Source organism: Pectinophora gossypiella, chromosome 7 (assembly GCF_024362695.1).
Source record: "Pectinophora gossypiella chromosome 7, ilPecGoss1.1, whole genome shotgun sequence".
Classification (NCBI taxonomy): Eukaryota; Metazoa; Arthropoda; class Insecta; order Lepidoptera; family Gelechiidae; genus Pectinophora; species Pectinophora gossypiella.
The window spans coordinates 7,543,603-7,561,313 of record NC_065410.1 but is presented as its reverse complement, the minus strand read 5'-3'; the positions used below and the strand labels follow the sequence as shown (position 1 = coordinate 7,561,313).

The 17,711-nt window shown below is 37.2% G+C and overlaps 1 protein-coding gene across 2 annotated transcripts in view; it reads right to left on the bottom strand.

The window, feature by feature from the left end:
- Positions 1-17,711, bottom strand: part of LOC126368072 (uncharacterized) — a 158,850-nt gene that overhangs the window by 72,365 nt on the left and 68,774 nt on the right. For both annotated transcript variants that reach the window (XM_050011954.1, XM_050011953.1), the window contains exon 2: positions 1,499-1,652. In XM_050011954.1, coding sequence (XP_049867911.1) covers positions 1,499-1,556 — 58 coding nt within the window. In that variant the 5' untranslated portion in view covers positions 1,557-1,652. The remainder of the gene's footprint in view (positions 1-1,498; positions 1,653-17,711) is intronic.

Below are 17,711 nucleotides of genomic sequence, written 5' to 3'. Positions count from 1 at the left end.
TCCGTTAATCCATTTGTCATGTCTTTGCTTTGGTCAGTGCCAAATGACAGCCACGTGGTTACGAGTGTCAACACGTGTAAAGCCTCATTTATAACACACATTGGTGCTCATTCCTGTAACAACTATCTAATTTTATTTAGTTATATCTGTCATTTTCTTATCCGCTGAAAAAGAAAGGGACGGTTAATCGACAAGCATAAAATTTATGGAACACACGTCAGTTTTAAGCACAAATCTAAAACAACCGTCTAAAAATTTTACATTGGCCAATAACCCGACAGAATTATGTTAACAGCACATGTCAAACGGTTTGCCTACCACCGAGATACAACCTACCAGCGAGATACCTTTTTGATTCGCCCGGGTTATTCATTAACTAAAATTAAAAGCTGTCAATCATCCGTCCCTTTCCTTTTCAGTGGATAAGAAAATGACAGGTATAACTTAATGTAAAATTAGGAGGTGTCTGCAGGAATCGGGGCCATTAACAGCCTATGTACGTCCCATTGCTGAGTACAGGCCTCCCCCTCATTCAACCGGAGGGGTTTGTGGAGCATACCCCACCACGCTGCTCCGCTACGGGTTGATGGAGCTGTTTTTTGCGGCTACATAAATGTGAATATTTTGTTTCCATGAAGGTAAACGTATGCATCATTAAAACATCTTAGATAGCAGTACCGTAGCAACTTTATACAAAACTAAATTTAACTTTATTACCACGACTATATTCCCGAAGTTTCTATTCAGTGGTATATATCTATCTCAATATAAACCGAGTACGCCTACCTCAACTACGTACGCTTCATCGATTAACGTGCCCACACACAATCTGCGGGCGCGCAGCCACCCGCTAATGGCCGCGTCGCGTCGGCGGCGCCCACCGTGGCGCGCACACACTTGCCACTCCTTCGTGCCATGCACATGCACTCCTTGCATCATCACCAGAGTGGGATATGTTCGTGAGTGAGTGGACGTATATATGTCGTGAGTGTCTGAGGTTCTGCGTGAGACTGTGAGAGTGAAATATGTTTTGATATTGTTTACTGTTTGTTTAAATATACATAGTTAAGTTTCTTAAGTCAGATTATATTATTATGAAAGTTTCACAGCGCATTGGCGCTTCTGCACTGTAATGTCGTGAAATGTAAATAAATAAATAAATCGAACTTTCTTGCTAGGTACATGTTTGTTACTTCGGTGAATAAGTACGTAGTCATTACATGAGCCATATCCCTGACACTAGGGTTGATGAAGTTGGTCATCTACTTCCCAACACACACGAGAGAAGATGGGTAATATTGTATCAGTGGTATATGTGACGGGTGTATAATAATGCTTATACTTACGTACAGTCATGAGCAATATCATGTACCCACTTTAGAACCCTGTCGCACTATCTTACTTGTGATACTTACGCTTTAATTCGTCAAAAAAAGTTAATGTGACATGGTTTCAAAGTGTATACATATGAGTACTCGTGACCTTACAAAGAACTTACCTAAAACAAGTCCACAGACGAGGATAAATAGCACAGGGGGCGTCACTGTACGTCGCATTTCGATATCGTATTCACAACCACTTCACAATATGTAACAATCGAAGATTATCACTATTATACTGAAGTAGCACATGTTCCTCGTTTAGCAATCCACCTGCAAGGAAAGAAAACAATACGTTAATTTCACGCATCATAGCGGATGCTATTCTGTACGGTCTTTTTGACTACCTTAGTAAAGTCGAATATTGTTTCGTATTGTATTTATTGTACCGCAAGGGGACAAGATTACGTCGTCGCGGCGACTACGGTGTCTTACTTTGTTGTCAAAAGATAGACAGGACACCACCAGTAGCTGACGGGCGCTTGCTGGGCCCGCCCCAACGGGAAACCACCCGGCGGGCTCGACCTCGCGAGTGGCACCATTACATCTTTCAAAATGGAAGTAACACGAACATCTCCCTGGCCACCAGTTGCCGCAGTTCTGTCCACCTCAAGACACCTTATTCACTTGACACTTCTATCTATTAGTCTGTTAACATATAACGACGTGGTACCTAATTTTCCAATGTAGGTACTTAACGACAGCACACCCCGGATACTCCATATAAACAACCTCGTTTAACACAGACACCACACATTAGCGTTATCGTACACGCGCATCTGTGTGTGTGACGTCTGACGCCCCACGACTTCAGACTAAACTATGTTCGAGAGAGGTAACCTAGCTCGACGCTGGTGGTTGCGGAGAGTTGCAGTTCTATACGTAGTATTATTCCTTATTCTATGGCAACAGAAAAAAAATCCATATACAATGACACCACTGCCATGAATTTACTAAGTATCGTTTGCATTGATTTGCTGTTTGTGCCTGCTATGTGTCAGTACCTAACGACTATTAACCTAGCTGTAATAGCAATGTTAATAATGGCAGTGCCTATAGTAAATAAGTGTTATAACGGCCGGTACCTTTCTATGAACAACAATTACGATTACAACAGCAGAGTAACAAAAATAGCAATTACGTTTTAAACAATTAAGTTACTGAACTTCCAAAAATTAAGTCTTATCTTACGAATTATAACATGAAATTAAAATACTTCACTAAATTACCTACCTAAACTTATTAAGTTATAACTTGGGATAATTAATCCCACTTACACTCTACTGGATTACATGGTGTCTGACCTTGAAACCTTTGACCTTTAGGCGACAATGTACTAAGTGGTCCCTTTTAACTTAAGGGGAGGCTTTTGATCGCTTCACAGGTAACGCGCCCGTGTCAACCCTCAAAGTAACAAGCTCTTGGTACTCGTCGACGTGGAATCATGTGCGGGGAACGTAACGTGTATGGGAGGGAGGGGGGTTTGCCCCCATTCCACTTTTCACAGGCCTAATGAAAATATGGTTTAAAAATATTTCATGAAATATATCTTTTAAACATTAACTGGTAGAGGTAGATGAACTTCATCGACTAAAATCAGAAGAGACTGGTTGAAGGTGGACAGCACGGATCAACTGATTTTTATGACTAAATTGATAAATGGTCACCGACCTTGGAGATGGTACTTGAAGAAGAAGAATAATATTATTACGTAAAAAGATCACTTCTGTGTCCCGTACGCAGACAAAACAGAATACCTTCTTCCTTGCTATGATTCTGACAGAATATCTTTTGTTTTCGCTTCATTACACTCTCGTCAAAATTTTCATAGAAGTTTGTTGATTAGAATGAAGGAATGCACACTTTATTTCTCTCACATAAATATTTTTATAATAATCTTTATAAATGGTACTACTGCGGACAGTCATCTCTACCACTAACAAAATGTATGCAGTTTTCTAAAGGGCACAATACAATACAAAAACGCTTTATTGGACATATAAACACAACACAAAAAGCAATTACAAAAGTTATAAGAGAAGCACAATCAGCGGCCTTATTGCTAAATAGCAATTTCTTCCAGGCAACCTTAGGTGAAAGAACTTGCTACATATTGGAGCCGGGGACGGTGCAATACAAGTATAAATAAGTAAATAATGCAATATAACTTATAACACTCTACATAAAACATAATGATACTAGCTTATAATCAAACTTGATATCAGCTTATGTTAGTGCAGCAAAGTTCCAGGGACCCGGGCGCTGGTGGTGCAACCATGGTGTCCTAGTAAAATACGGTACTAATGGTATCTACGTATAGTTTAAAATGTTAATGGAAGATAAAAGGTAAAATTTTCTTATCCGTTCAACGTCTTTGACATAACTATGTAATTATAATTCTTAGTAGCTTGCTACGCCACTGAGGGAATACTTAATTATACTTTCGCAGAAGAATTGTAGATTTATTAAACTGCTGTATAAAACTGACTTCTTCTTGAAGAAGGAAAATCAGAGTTAAAATTAACACGAGTGAGCAATTCTGTCTCCTGTTTGTAGGTAAATCCTACTTATCCATCTAGAACTTCAAAATCAAGAGTGACTGCAAATTATCTTTTACGATTTGTGGTCTAGCTACTTTGTATGTTTTGCTTTTAACACGCGCCGGACACTCCATACAAAAACCTCATTCTTATCGTGTGCCGCCTTACCGCTTAAGTGCGAGCGAGACAGGTAGTCTGGTAGTAAAATAATTTTCCGGGAGATACCTAGTAATTGTGCCACCAGCACCGTTACCCAAAGATTGGTAAATGATACACTATTGAATATAATGGTGGTGTTAAATCAAGAGATTTGACATGAAATACAATAACTAAATTGTGATTAAATATGAATAAGCAGATAAAACAGAAGAGAGTACAATAAAAGAGAAGGAAACTAGAAACAAAAAGTACGTATAGAAAGGCAACTCTCCGCTCCCCACCAGCGTCTGAGCTAGGTTTATTTACCTCACTCCCTTCGGTCTTTCTTTAGTCTTCAATCGTATGGGCATCAGACATCACACACACAGATGCGCGTTTACGATAACATCAATGTGTAGTGTCTGTGTAAAACGAGGTGTTATGTATGTAGTGTCTGGGGTATTTTAAATACCCTCTTACCTAATCTCTTGGCACCCTTACGAATTGTTGCGGGGTTGAGAGTTACTGTTCCATTTTATTTTCCATTTTAATTTGTTTTCATTTTATTTTATTGTGTCAAAAGTATTGTATATGAGCCTTATGTTATTTATTATTTTTAATCGTACCTATAGCACAGGATATTCGTTAATGTAATAATAAATAAATATAAGAGACTAAACTATGTTTATATATTTTATTTGGACGAGCAAAACATCGTTATTAAGGCATTCCAAGAAAATATTTCACGAACATGAAATTCGTTTCCATTAGTTCATCTGAGAGACAGGCTTATTATATAATGTATAATTCAGAAAATATTGTTTTTATTATTTACATTAACTGTAAAAATAATAATCCACTTAAAACTACTGTTCTGGGCTGGGAGTAAGACATAATCCAAAATTACATAACATACATAGCCATTATACGTGTCACCGCTTGGCATAGGGTTCCCGTCAAACAACTCGAGGGAGTGTGGAGCATATACAGGCACGCACTTCAAGCCGTTAGTTCTGGCTTTAGGGCCCTATCTCACTAGGAAACCTTGGTTATGCTGCCAGCGAGAAATTGTTCGGAAGTTGGTTACCAGCCACTGCTGCTTATGCTGCGTTTCCATTGACGCGGAGCAGTGCGGAGATGAGCGGAAATGTGCAGGAATCGACCAATCACCGTGAGGGAGAGAGTGACAAAGCGTCTTCGTTTTTCGCTCTCTCGAACGCTGTGATTGGTGAAATCCGCACATCTACGCTCTTCTCCACCCATTTCCGCGTCAGTGGTAACCCGGCCTTATCATCCCGCCCATACCATGATAGCCAAGAACTATATGGATCATTCCACTTCAAAATGTATTTTGAAGTTGTTTTTTCTAGGCTAATTAATCCCTTAGCCTATTTAATCCCTCTTTTGTTGATTCTTCCACTATTCTCGAGTGCGTAATCTCCGGCTAATCTTTCCGATAACACGATTTTTACGGAGTCTACTTCGACTTCTGTATCCATCTTGAGGCGGGCAGTGAATATCAACTCGTGCCCATCGCTCCGGATGCACCCGACAAACCTGTCCCGTCCAATATCTCAATTTCGCGGATTTTTTCCAATATCAGTGACGCGTGTATAGGAGCGCAGTGTATTTCGGCCACGGTTGATTCCTAAGATGCCTAGCACACTGCGTTCCATTATTATTTGGCAGATCTTGAGCTTAGTTTTCTGAGACTCCGTTTGGGTACCGTAGATTAGGATGTGCAGGATTGCAGGATACACATATGGATGAGTTTGCGCTGCTTAATATGCTATCCATATACAAGTATTTCACGTCTTTTACTTCTTTTGAATACGTCTACATTATTTAGAACAAAAAGGACACAAAATTCGTTACAATCAAAACCCACAAAACCAATTGCTTTTATAGCTAAGTACCTACGTAACGAGGAATGTGGAATACTGTCTTAAGTTCCTACTGGAACAAGATAACTTGTATTATTGATCATGACACTTCATCCGTCTCTGGCGAAGTGTGTCTTACGTATCTATAATTAGAGATGATATCTGTCTGTCAGTACGATTCTGACAGCTGTGATGAAGTGATAAACTTAACGAACTTGTTACCGTTAATGAGTGTTAGGGTGTTTCCACACCTATGATCGTCGTTGTTTGGGAAGATTAGGATTTATCCGTAATATATAAAAAAGTACGGAGAATTTGCGAATTATTATTAGTGAACGATAACGGTTTTTAAGCATTAGTTTTGGGTTGAAGGGGCTTTTTAAATATTTCTATCGGGATTAATTACATATAATATACCTTTTTTGTCTTGACCGCTAATTACGAGTACCTATTTGTAATTCGTCGAGTGTCTGTCATTAGAAGTAGATAAGACATTTAATGGTATTATGTATCAAGTATCAACAACCAATGTGTTAATCCATTACCACGAACTATATCAATAATATATATCAACAAAACACTATCAGTACGTATGTATCGATTCAACATAATCTATTACCAGCTAGAAACCGCGTGCACATCACCATTCAATCTCTAACAACCAGTGGTACGGCGACAGAGAATAGATAGATTCTCTATTATTGTCGCCGACAGTAGGAAGCACTATATATGTCCTTGATAGTCAATATTGCAGGTCGATTTCTAAAGCAAAGATGAGCCACAAACTACTTAAACTAACATCTGTAATCTAGAGAAATAGAAATCTCTGCCAGTTTTTAAGACATGCCCGGGAAAGAAAGCACCCACAAGCAGAAGTGTGTGTGACCCGTGATACAACCGCTTGGTACAACTAGGCGTATCACAGGGTTTGGTTCTCCCGATATGGGTTAACCATCCGATGGTGGAACTAAACACAATCCCTTTGAAACCAATTATGCCAAAGATTACCCCCGAACCCGTTATTAAGTGTTTTAATTATGCCAAAGCAGTTGAACACGTCTGATAACCCTATTGACCGAACATAAGATGATCCGAAAAAGAATTCGATGATGATCTGATCTGATGATGATGGTTCGGGAGGCCCGTTAAGCAGTTGGTCCAGGTTACTACTTACTGACGTAAGTACGTGGTCGTTAGAAGAGCCATGTCAGGGTCTTTGGCGGCTCAATAATAACCCTAACACCAGGGTTGGTAATCTACCTCACACACATGATAGAAGAAGAAACGTTCGACTATGTCATAGAATAAGGAATAAAACTACGTATAGAACGGTAACTTTTCGCTACCAACTAGCGGCTGAGCAAGGTTTAAGTCACCCCCGTCCCGGTCTCAGTCTTACTTTAGTCTTCAATCGTATGGACGTCAGACGTCACACACACAGATGGGCGTGTAGGATAACATCAATATGTAGTGTCTGTGTAAAACGAGGTTTTTTTGTATGAAGTGTCCGGGTTGTGACTATGTATTTTAGTCGCTCCTAGTCCAGCACAGATTCACAGTACAGGTGTGTTAACATCCTTATAATGTTATTACACTACGTGAATCCGTCTGTGGTCCATAACTTTCCACGCCGAGTGCTCAGTATGATTCATTAAAACATAATAAATATGAGTTGCTAGTAACTTAGAACATTAGCGAACTAATAACATTATTGAGCTTGTCGGAAATATTGAAATGGCAGCTTAGAAAGATTTACTGGCACATTAGGTAGTTGGTTCTCCTAATGTGGAGTAAGTTCTGGTTCTGATTACGAGTACCTATGTACTAAATGGTATAATATACTTCTAAGGATTATGTCCTCGTCTTTTATGTTGGATAGAGGACTCCTCTCCAATATGAAAGACTAAGCATGTAGGTATCTGTATTGGCGTAATTATCTGTAATCACTTCAACATCCCTAACTGATATTGGGTATAAAACAACAAATCAATTGAGTGTCTAGGGAATTTCTGTTTAGTCTATGTAAAAGGACACCTACAAAACAAGAAAATGTTAAATGATAAATCGAGGTCAGGGAGTACGTTATTTGAACGTTTTGAATGCCAGATTTAATGGTTTAATAAAAAATAACTTCTCTAAATATATGAATTAAATATTGGAATGTCGTAAATTCAGTTTCTCTCAGTTTTTTTTTAATATTACTATTAAGTACCAACAGCCACAATTTACATGAAAATTAACTCACTTCCTGCCTATCAGCCAAGTATTACATTTTTATTTTAATCCCATTTGCCTCCACTTTCAACATAACCCGCGAAATTTTATCTTTCGTTGAACAATTTTATATAATCACGAACCATTGGAATATCGAAAACATGACAAAAAGTTCACCTTCTCGTAAAATGGTAAAATTATTTTTCACATGTCGATCACGTGCATGGGAAGTAGTAATAAAATTTTATGGCCCACCCTTGCGGATTTTTGCCTCAAAAAATAATATGCAACGCGTCACATTTCTCGATGACAGGTAGGTACAAAGAGCGGTTATATAGAAAAATAGTCGTCTCCAAACTGAATGTTAAACATCACGGCGGTTTTCTTCGTTGGTTTTGGGCTGCTGATTTGTTTCATCGTGTCTGCCTGTACCGCAGTCTACCTTGCTTGACTAACAGTCTGGTTGTGTACACGGTGTTAGTGGCATCGTAACGTTTACTAAGGGGATGATTTAGACCATGATTCTGATTTAATACATATAATAGAAAACAATTGATGAATTTTGCGACGGAAAATTGCACTTGATATTAACTCAGAATAATGAGGTGAATCATCCCTCTCAGTATTAGTTACGATGTCACTTAGACCCCGTACAAGTACATACAGGTAGCCATACAAGTAAATATTATGGGTGTTACTGAGACTGTTACGGATACTGAGGGCATGATTCAGACCATGATTCTGAGTTTCCTACTGGAAAATTCATGAAAATATTAGTGTTTTTTTTTAATTATTTTCAATTCCATACTTTCGCGACGGAAAATTTCATTTGATAGCGTGTTAGTGACATTGTAACACTCTGTGTTTTATAAACATAAAATCGCATAATTTTTGATACCTACTTAATGCATTAAGTGGGAGAGTACATACCTAATTCCGTAGTCAATGTTTACTTAGGTACAACACGCGTTAACAGTCTAGTAGAAAAGTGCACAAGACATGAAATATACTATATTAAGTACTTAGATATTACAAGCTTTTGTGTTAACTCCACACCACCGTATGATGGGAATGTTATTAAAATGTATGAGAAAAGTGTATAGAGTCTGCAGCTCTGAAGCTTTTGCAGGCAAACAAAAGACACTTAGGTACGTCATAACTTTAAATTAAAAGTTCTTTGTGACTGCATTGCACTGACACACTAATATTTTCGGAGAATGCAGCTACCATAACAATATGAGTTTGCGCGCGTCCATAATTTACTTTTGTTGTAGGTATGAAAAGGTAAGGTAGGAGGTATAATATTATAATGCTTTAATATGAAGTTTACTGCAAACAGAGACCATAGCGGGAATGAGATATAAAATAGAAATTTTGAGAGATTCAAGCATAGAAGAAACAATACCACTACGTATAGAAGTGGCCCTCTTCGCTTTGCACCAATATGAGCTATGGAGTGAGCTTGATTTTTACTTCATCCAACCACTTTCCCTTGCGGGCCATTTTAGTATATTCAAATCATCAGTCGACATCTTTTATCTGTCTTCATCAAATATAACTGGTCTATTAAGCTCAAATTATAAAAAAAATGCGCAAGAACCCAACAAAAAAATCAATGCGCAAAAATGGATGACAGTCACTAGATAAATAAATCTTGTAAAAAAAAGTAAGGATAATCTACTTACCTGGAGGTAAAACTGTTATTATGTACTTAATTGTAGGTACATTATTTTTGTTTTTTCCTTATGTACCTATTAAAAAAATCATGGCCTTCAGAACACCAGTCCGATAACACACAAAATTTCCACCTCGATGTTTTATTAAACTGTTATTATCCTAATTTCATGAAACCTTAAATTACTTAGATCAAAGTAACTTTAAAGATTTATAATTTGTTTCAAGTTTCAAACAATGGCCCTTAGGTTACGAAAAATATAACAAGGCTCTGAACTTATACTACCTTTTATTGACTAAATTAATAGACAGGTCTGCAGCCTAGGGTCTCTATAACAGCTCAGCAGGTATATGCAATACGCATTCATTTTTGTATGGAGCCATTCTCGGTGAGGTCGTAGCAACGGGTCTTGCTTGTTTCAGGTTCTGAATTGGTTAATAGCCTTACTGAATCTTTTAATACAATAATGAAGTACTTAAAAAAAGTTTCCATGATTCGGAAGTGATGGAGTAAGTAAACAAGTACTTACAGAACGTAGTCAAGTACGGAATCAAGTTACAACTCTGCTACACGAATGGTGAGGCAGAGTTGACGTTACAACCCAAAAAAGAAAGAATTTATTACTTTATTCCGCGGAGCTACTGCGACGAAAGACGATGGCATCATAACATAAACAGCCTATATACGTCCCACTGCTGGGCACAGGCCTCCCCTCAATCAACCGGAGGAGGTATGGAGCATACTCCACCACGCTGCTCCAATGCGGGTTGGAGTGTTTTTACGGCTAATAGCCGGGACCAACGGCTTAACGTGCCCTCCGAAGCACGGAATCATCTTACTTTTTCGGACAATCAGGTGATTTAAGCCTGAAAAGTCCTTACCAAATAAAGGACAGTCTCACAAAGTGATTTCGACAATGTCCCCATCGGGAATCGAACCCGGACCTCCAGATCGTGAGCCTAACGCTCTAACCTAGTGGTTAGAGCCTAGTGACCTAGAGCCTAGTGAGGTCTAGTGACCACGGAGACTGTTGGAGACGATGGCATCAAAAGGTAAAATTAAAATCCCGCCAAGATCATCATAAAAACTACATTTCCCTAGTGACATAGTACTCCCTCTAATAGAAATGTTTTCACAAGTTTTCCGGATTCCTAGAAAATAACATTAAATTACCAATGTGACTAGAATATTATGTAAATGTCTCTACGTTAGAGGAACAATTGAATTTTCTCCCGCTCTTTGGGAGGCAAGACATGAAATTATGGAAGCCATGAATAATCTTCGTCTGCAAGAATAATAAGGAAAAGTAGGGTAATCCGGAAGTCTTTGAAGAGTTGTGCAAACATAACGCGATAAAAATATTATTTTTATATGAGGATTCGTTTGATCTACAAATAATTTTGGACGTATTAATATGCAAAAATAATCTAAGCAAAATCTATGTCAATATTCAAATGAATACATTTCGCGTCATAACTCCCCCAGCGCTCCCCATCTGTCCGGCCATTTAGTATGTCATTCGAGGAAAATCTACGAAAAATCTAACAACTGCTTTTATCGACATATATCAGAAATGCATTAGAAATAAATTCTGCAAATCTTTATTTCCATATTTTATGCAAAATATATTTTAGCTATAAGTTAATTGTATTCTAAAACAATAATTTTAAGCGAACTCCGCTCTCACAGAAAAACCGAGAAATTGTTTTTGTGGGGTTTTTATTGTATGAATATTTTTTGTATCCTTATGAAAAAAAAAACAATGTTTTTTTGTATTTACTTATAAATCAATCGGGCTTCTCACTTTACTTAATAATGAGCATGAAATAAATTAAAGTGAGGTATAATGATGAGAAAACTCTTGAAAACTTCGCCAGACTGGCTTAGTAGCGACAGCGTAACAAGTTCGATAATTTTAAACAATAAGTGGGTTCTTATTTATAGTACGCGCAGCTCTTAATGTTTAAGAAGTCTTAGGTAGTATTTAAGAACTCCTCAGTTCCATGTTTCGAACAGGAAACCATTTTATTGTTTCATTTTAGAGGTATTTGTACCGCTTTTCGTAGTCATGAAACCACTTTTGGTACTGCTCCACTGCGGGTTGGTAGAGGTATTTTTACGCCTTATAGCCAGGACCGGCGGCATAACGTCTTTTTGAAACACGGAATCAAAACAGCCTTATGTATCTATGGTATTTTTTATTTTAATCTAATGCAATCTAGCATAATATAACCCCTCTAGTAAACAATAATAAATGTTTATAATGTTTAGCGTGAAGTAGAAATAAAAAGTACTTACCTATTAAAAAGTTTTCAATTATTCGTTCAGTTTTGTAAGTAACGGCATCGTAAAAAAGTTTGAATATACCGAAAATTGGAAAGGATCGCGTGTCAGTATGAACTTTTAAGCATTATCAAGTTTTTCTGATCAAATGAAGAAAAATGTATGATTGCTGCGAAATATATTTTTTGATGACTCCAATATGTAGTAAGTTCATTCCCCTAAGGTTGCCTAGAAGAAATTGCTATTTAGCAATAAGGCCGACCACTGTATTTATCTTGTCACATTTGTAATTGTTTGTTTAGTGTTGTGTTTATATGTGCAATAAAGCGTTTTTGTATTGTACTGTATTGTATGATTGGCTTTGGAGGAAATTGTGGATTTTTTCTTGACTCTAAATTGACCCCCTCCGGTTCACTGAGGGGACGCCAGTGCCCAGCAGTGGAACGTATATAGGCAGTTTATGTTCTTGACTCTAAATTGAAATATAAATGTATAATATTATTCCATGTTAAGAGGGAACAATTACTTTTAGAAGATTTTAACGAGCAAAAGATTTTGTACAGGAATAGTAGCCCAGTACTGAAATAGTAAACTAATTATTTTTTTCTTTTTGATTACGTAGGTTTCTCTCAGATGGCATTAACTACTTGCATAGAATAAAGAATACGTATAAAACAGCAACAGACTCCGCTCCCCACCAGCGGCGAAGCTAAGTTTACCTCACCCCTCCTCGGTCTTAGTTTAGTCTTCAATCGTATGGGCGTCAGACGTCACGTACATAAATGCCAGTGAACGATGACGTCAATGTAGGGTGTCTGTGTAGGTCGAGGTTTTGTGTAGTGTCCGGAGTGTGCTCACAAAAGACGACTAAGGGATGATGCCCGCTACGGCATGATGAACTATCTTTAATAGGGTAGTTGGATTTTTCACTAAAATGGTTCATAATCTACTCAAGTGCAATGGAGATTTGTAGCTCTGCCTACTCCGACGGATCCTTATCGAGTGATCAGTTTTATCTATCTGTAGACGTAGATATACCCACTGTGTGCGGGAATTCTCGTTAAGCGATATCCTCTGCGGTCGGTCAGTGGACATATCGAATAGTCGCAATCACTACAGTCATAATTTGCAGCTCCCTGATGCAGCAACACTATAAATACAGGTTTATACATATCAAGTTGCTTCTGTTCTGGATTGGAAGTGAGTAAAAATCAGATGCATATCTCCCTATGGGCACGTATTGTGTTCTTTATAATAATTATGTTAGACCATTATATGGGTGATATGTAGAGGAGTATATTTTTGTTATTTTGTTTCTTTTTATGGTATTGTCCTGTATCTTTCTTAATGTATCTTTGTCATTTTTCTTTATTTCTTCTAGAGGCTGATCATAATTTCTTTTTGGTGTACTTGTAGCTCTCCCCATCTATTAAGAAGTGTGATTTTACGTGTATAATACTTTGTATACAGGTTTTTACACATCCAAAAGTCTACAAGTGAAGTATGAGATACAAAGAGTAGTAGTGGAGTATATCTACGGATGTTGGTTTTTGCGATTTCCCAGAGATGCGAGCAATATTCAATGTAAGCTCGTACCTGCAACTTGACGACAAAAGCCGGACACCCGGTATGAAATCTTACCTCCTGACTTTATTGAGCACTCCAAACATTTTGATGCCAGTTTGGCCTTGCGTCCAAACTAGGGAATGCAATCCCGACTCGAGATCGCAAATTCGAGATCCCGGAATTTTCGGGATTCCGTCTAGTTCATAAAAAATATAAAGTCAGGATGACTGAAAACAATAAAAACTGCTTGTTTGTGATAGTGAGATTAATTAAAACAATTTTTGTTTAAAGAAAACTAAAATCTTTATTCTTCAATATTACTAGGTAACTAAATAAGCAAGTCTTCTTTTGAAATCAGTATAATTAAAACAAAAAGTATAACTCAATAAGATTCGCCCAATCCCGAATGGGATCTCGTCATATTATGCTTCGGGATAGATCCCGAAAAAATTGACGAGATCTCACGAGAACTTCATTCGTAGTATCGTCATCGTTTTTGTTTCTTTTATTATAAATGTTTATTTTTAATTTAAAGTGTTTTTTAAGGAAGTAGGTATTTCTCGTTTGTATAAAAACTTTTGTGTATGTACGGTATCTCAATTTCCTACATCGTTGGGTTTTCCCAGAAGAGTGCCGTTATTGCGAGAAAGTTTTCTTTATGTCACTTGAAGGCGACTCTTAGCACTTACGTTAAAAAATAAATACGTATATGTGACATTTCTTCGTTACTCACGTTTATTTTCTACTTCTGTTACATTTAAAAGGATGCAATTAATACATAGAACGTCATATACGCATCCTTTCCATCAACAAAACCTGTCGTATATATTATTTTGGAAAAACGAGAGAAACGAAGAAGAAGCCACTATGCAGTTGGCTGGAGGATACCTCTTCTGGAGATAAGCCCGCCTTTTGTTTAAAAATCTCATTTCTACATAGAACGTTACTAAACGTTACTACATAACGTTATATAAACACCCTTTCCATCAACAAAACCTGTCGTATATATTATTTTGGAAAAAACGAGAGGGACGAAGAAGAAGCCACTATGTAGTAGGCTGGAAGATATCTCTTCTGGAGATAAGTCCGCCTTGTGTTACAAAATCTCATTTTTGCTGTTTTCGTACCCAGAAAATTTCACATTATTGTGAATTGAATCTTCATTAAAATAGCTTTTTCCTTAATTACGATGTATTCTAATGGACAGATGGAGGGACATTGATTTATTTTACGGCTCGACGTAGGCTTACTTCGAGCAACCTTGTATCCTTTGTAAGTTCATTAAAGCCACATAAAGCCATATTAATTACTTACGCATTGTTGCAATAGTACCTAGGTAAATCACAATTAATTAGGTAAGATTATTTGTATGTCAGTATCAATTGAATCTAATTCTTCTACAGTGTTGGTTATGAGGTGCATTACCACCCTCATCTACCCTAATAATGGTGTCAGGGTTATTATTGTGCTACCAAAGACCCCTTATATGACTCATCCTTCAACGATTACGCACGTAAATGAGTAAGTAGTAACCGGAATCATGTTAGAAAGAACATAATCTCTCATACGACTTTCTAACTTTCCACAGGTGATAAACAGATTTGTTTTCTATATTCATTATTATTATTACATACACATACATAAATAATCTCACGACTACATCCCAAAAAGGGCAGTCAAAGGTACATCCATCGCAAGATGAACTAAGTACCCACACCTCACCGAGCTTTTTGTTAGACTTTGTGATAGGTGGTGAGCCGTATCGCCGTCTATAATGGTCGAGTCAACTATCTTAGTGAAAACTATTGATTAACTGTTAGTTATTATTATTAGGGTGTTAGTGACACCGTGACGAATACTGAGGGGGATGATTCAGATCACGATTCTGGGTTAATATCAAGTGGAATTTTCCACCGCAAAATTCATATTTTTCTATTTCTTTTTTGAATTATTTACAATTCTATACTTTTGCGATGGAAAATTCCACTTGATTTTAACTCAGAATAATGAGCAGAATCATTCCTCTCAGTATTCGTTACGATGTCATATACACGACGTACAAGTCCATAAAGGTAGCCATACAAGTAGGTATGGGTGTTAGTGACACCGTAATGAATACTGAGGGGGATGATTCAGACCATGATTCTGAGTTGATATCAGGTGGAATTTCCTGTCGGAAAATTCATGAAAGTTTAAGTGTTTTTTTTTTAATTATTTTCAGTTCTATACTTTTGTGACGGAAAATTCTACTTGATATCAACTGAGAATCATAGTCTGAATCATCCCTCAAAGTTTTCGTTACGATGTCACTAACACCCTGTATTTATTACCTACCTACGTATTTTATAATCAAGTGACAAAACTTTTCATGAAACTGTAGTTAATTACTTATACCAATAATAATTTCAGTAATGAATAAAGGGTGCGAACTCGGTCACTATTGTATCTTGTATTAATCAGCCGATATCCGATGTACATCCAACCCGGGAACGCATTACAATGTCCATCTGTATTTATAGATGTAATCATTCTCAGATAAGTTCAGGTCTCATTTAATTTTAAATAGGTATTACGGAAATATTTACTTCTTTCAATAATATAGACTTACGACAACTTACGACGCAACATGGCAGACATACAGGGAGTTTAGACATATTATGAGACGGTGACCACCTGAGTATATTGGGAACAAGATTCTTTATCTGAAAATCAGAAGACGAGGAAGACCACAACCGAAATGGGTAGACGTCATCCAAAACATCTGAGTTACGCAGACGACGCGCCAGACAAAGCGAAGTGAAAGAAAAGACGCCAAAAGTAGACCCCACCATTACTCTGGGGTAGAGAGCATTAGGAATATAGATTTTCCTGTGATGCCTTTCACTACTTCACCAGTGTCGAATTAATTCGCATTTGAAACGGGAATAAAAAAAATAATAATAATATGCTCAGCTACTCTTAATACAGGTGATAGTTTATGTATGTTCTAAAATGTTGAATCCTTCTTCAATACAAAATTAAAGTTAACTAAGTGTCTGACGTAAGCAGCTTAGTGGTCGAAATAAGCGCCAATTTTAATATTTTTACCGTTTTCGAGTTACAACCCAATTAATAATGTAAAAACCTTTTTAAATTTTACCCTTTTTACATCAAGACTGCAATATATTTTAAATTAAGTTTCGTAGACTTAATTTAGCAAGCCATTTTAAATTCTAATAGCTATTCTAATTAAATTAAAGGTAATTTTATTTCAACCGCTGCTGTCAGAGAATGAAGGTTCATTTCACTCCCCTTTGTCGACTTAATCCTTTGTTATTTTGGTTTAGGTATGTCTTTCGTCCACCTAAAGATTTGTTTACGAACATACTCGTATCTTTTGTTTCAATTTGATAGTTAGCTGAGGAAAGGATCAAAAACTTGGGTTCTGGGATATGTTAATTTGTTTTTATTTAAAAGATAATAATATTATTGGCAGTTATAGGAAATATTGCGACGTTCATTCGCACGCATATTTAGTAGGTAACTCTCAATGACAGGATGACAAACTTGCCATCATAGTAGGTCATTTATATAAAGTATTATATTAATACCAAGCATTATATATAGCATTATACTTAATTATTATATTTTTGTTACGTACCATCTGGAATAAAAGCAAAAAATATCAGATATTACGCCGCAAGAAAGATGGAATAGAGAGATGTAGTCGTTCTTCCTAATAACTTGTCAGTGGCTTTTTGCCGTGTTCAGGCCCAGTTGGCAGGTTGCCAGGCTGGGGGGAGGGCAAGAACCGTATGCCGGGTGAGTTTCGACCCGACCTGTGACGTCACAAACGATCGGAACGACCCGGGTCGTAATTCGCTACGACCTCAACTTGTTGCTTGAATTGAAACAAAGAGTCAAGAAATTGGTCGAAGTTTATATATCTTGTATTTTAAGGTGTAGAATCGGATAATTTGAAAAAAGAACGTTGGATAGTTCAGAAGTTTTGCAAGGAATTAAAGTGATATTATGATTGGGTGTTGCTCCTATT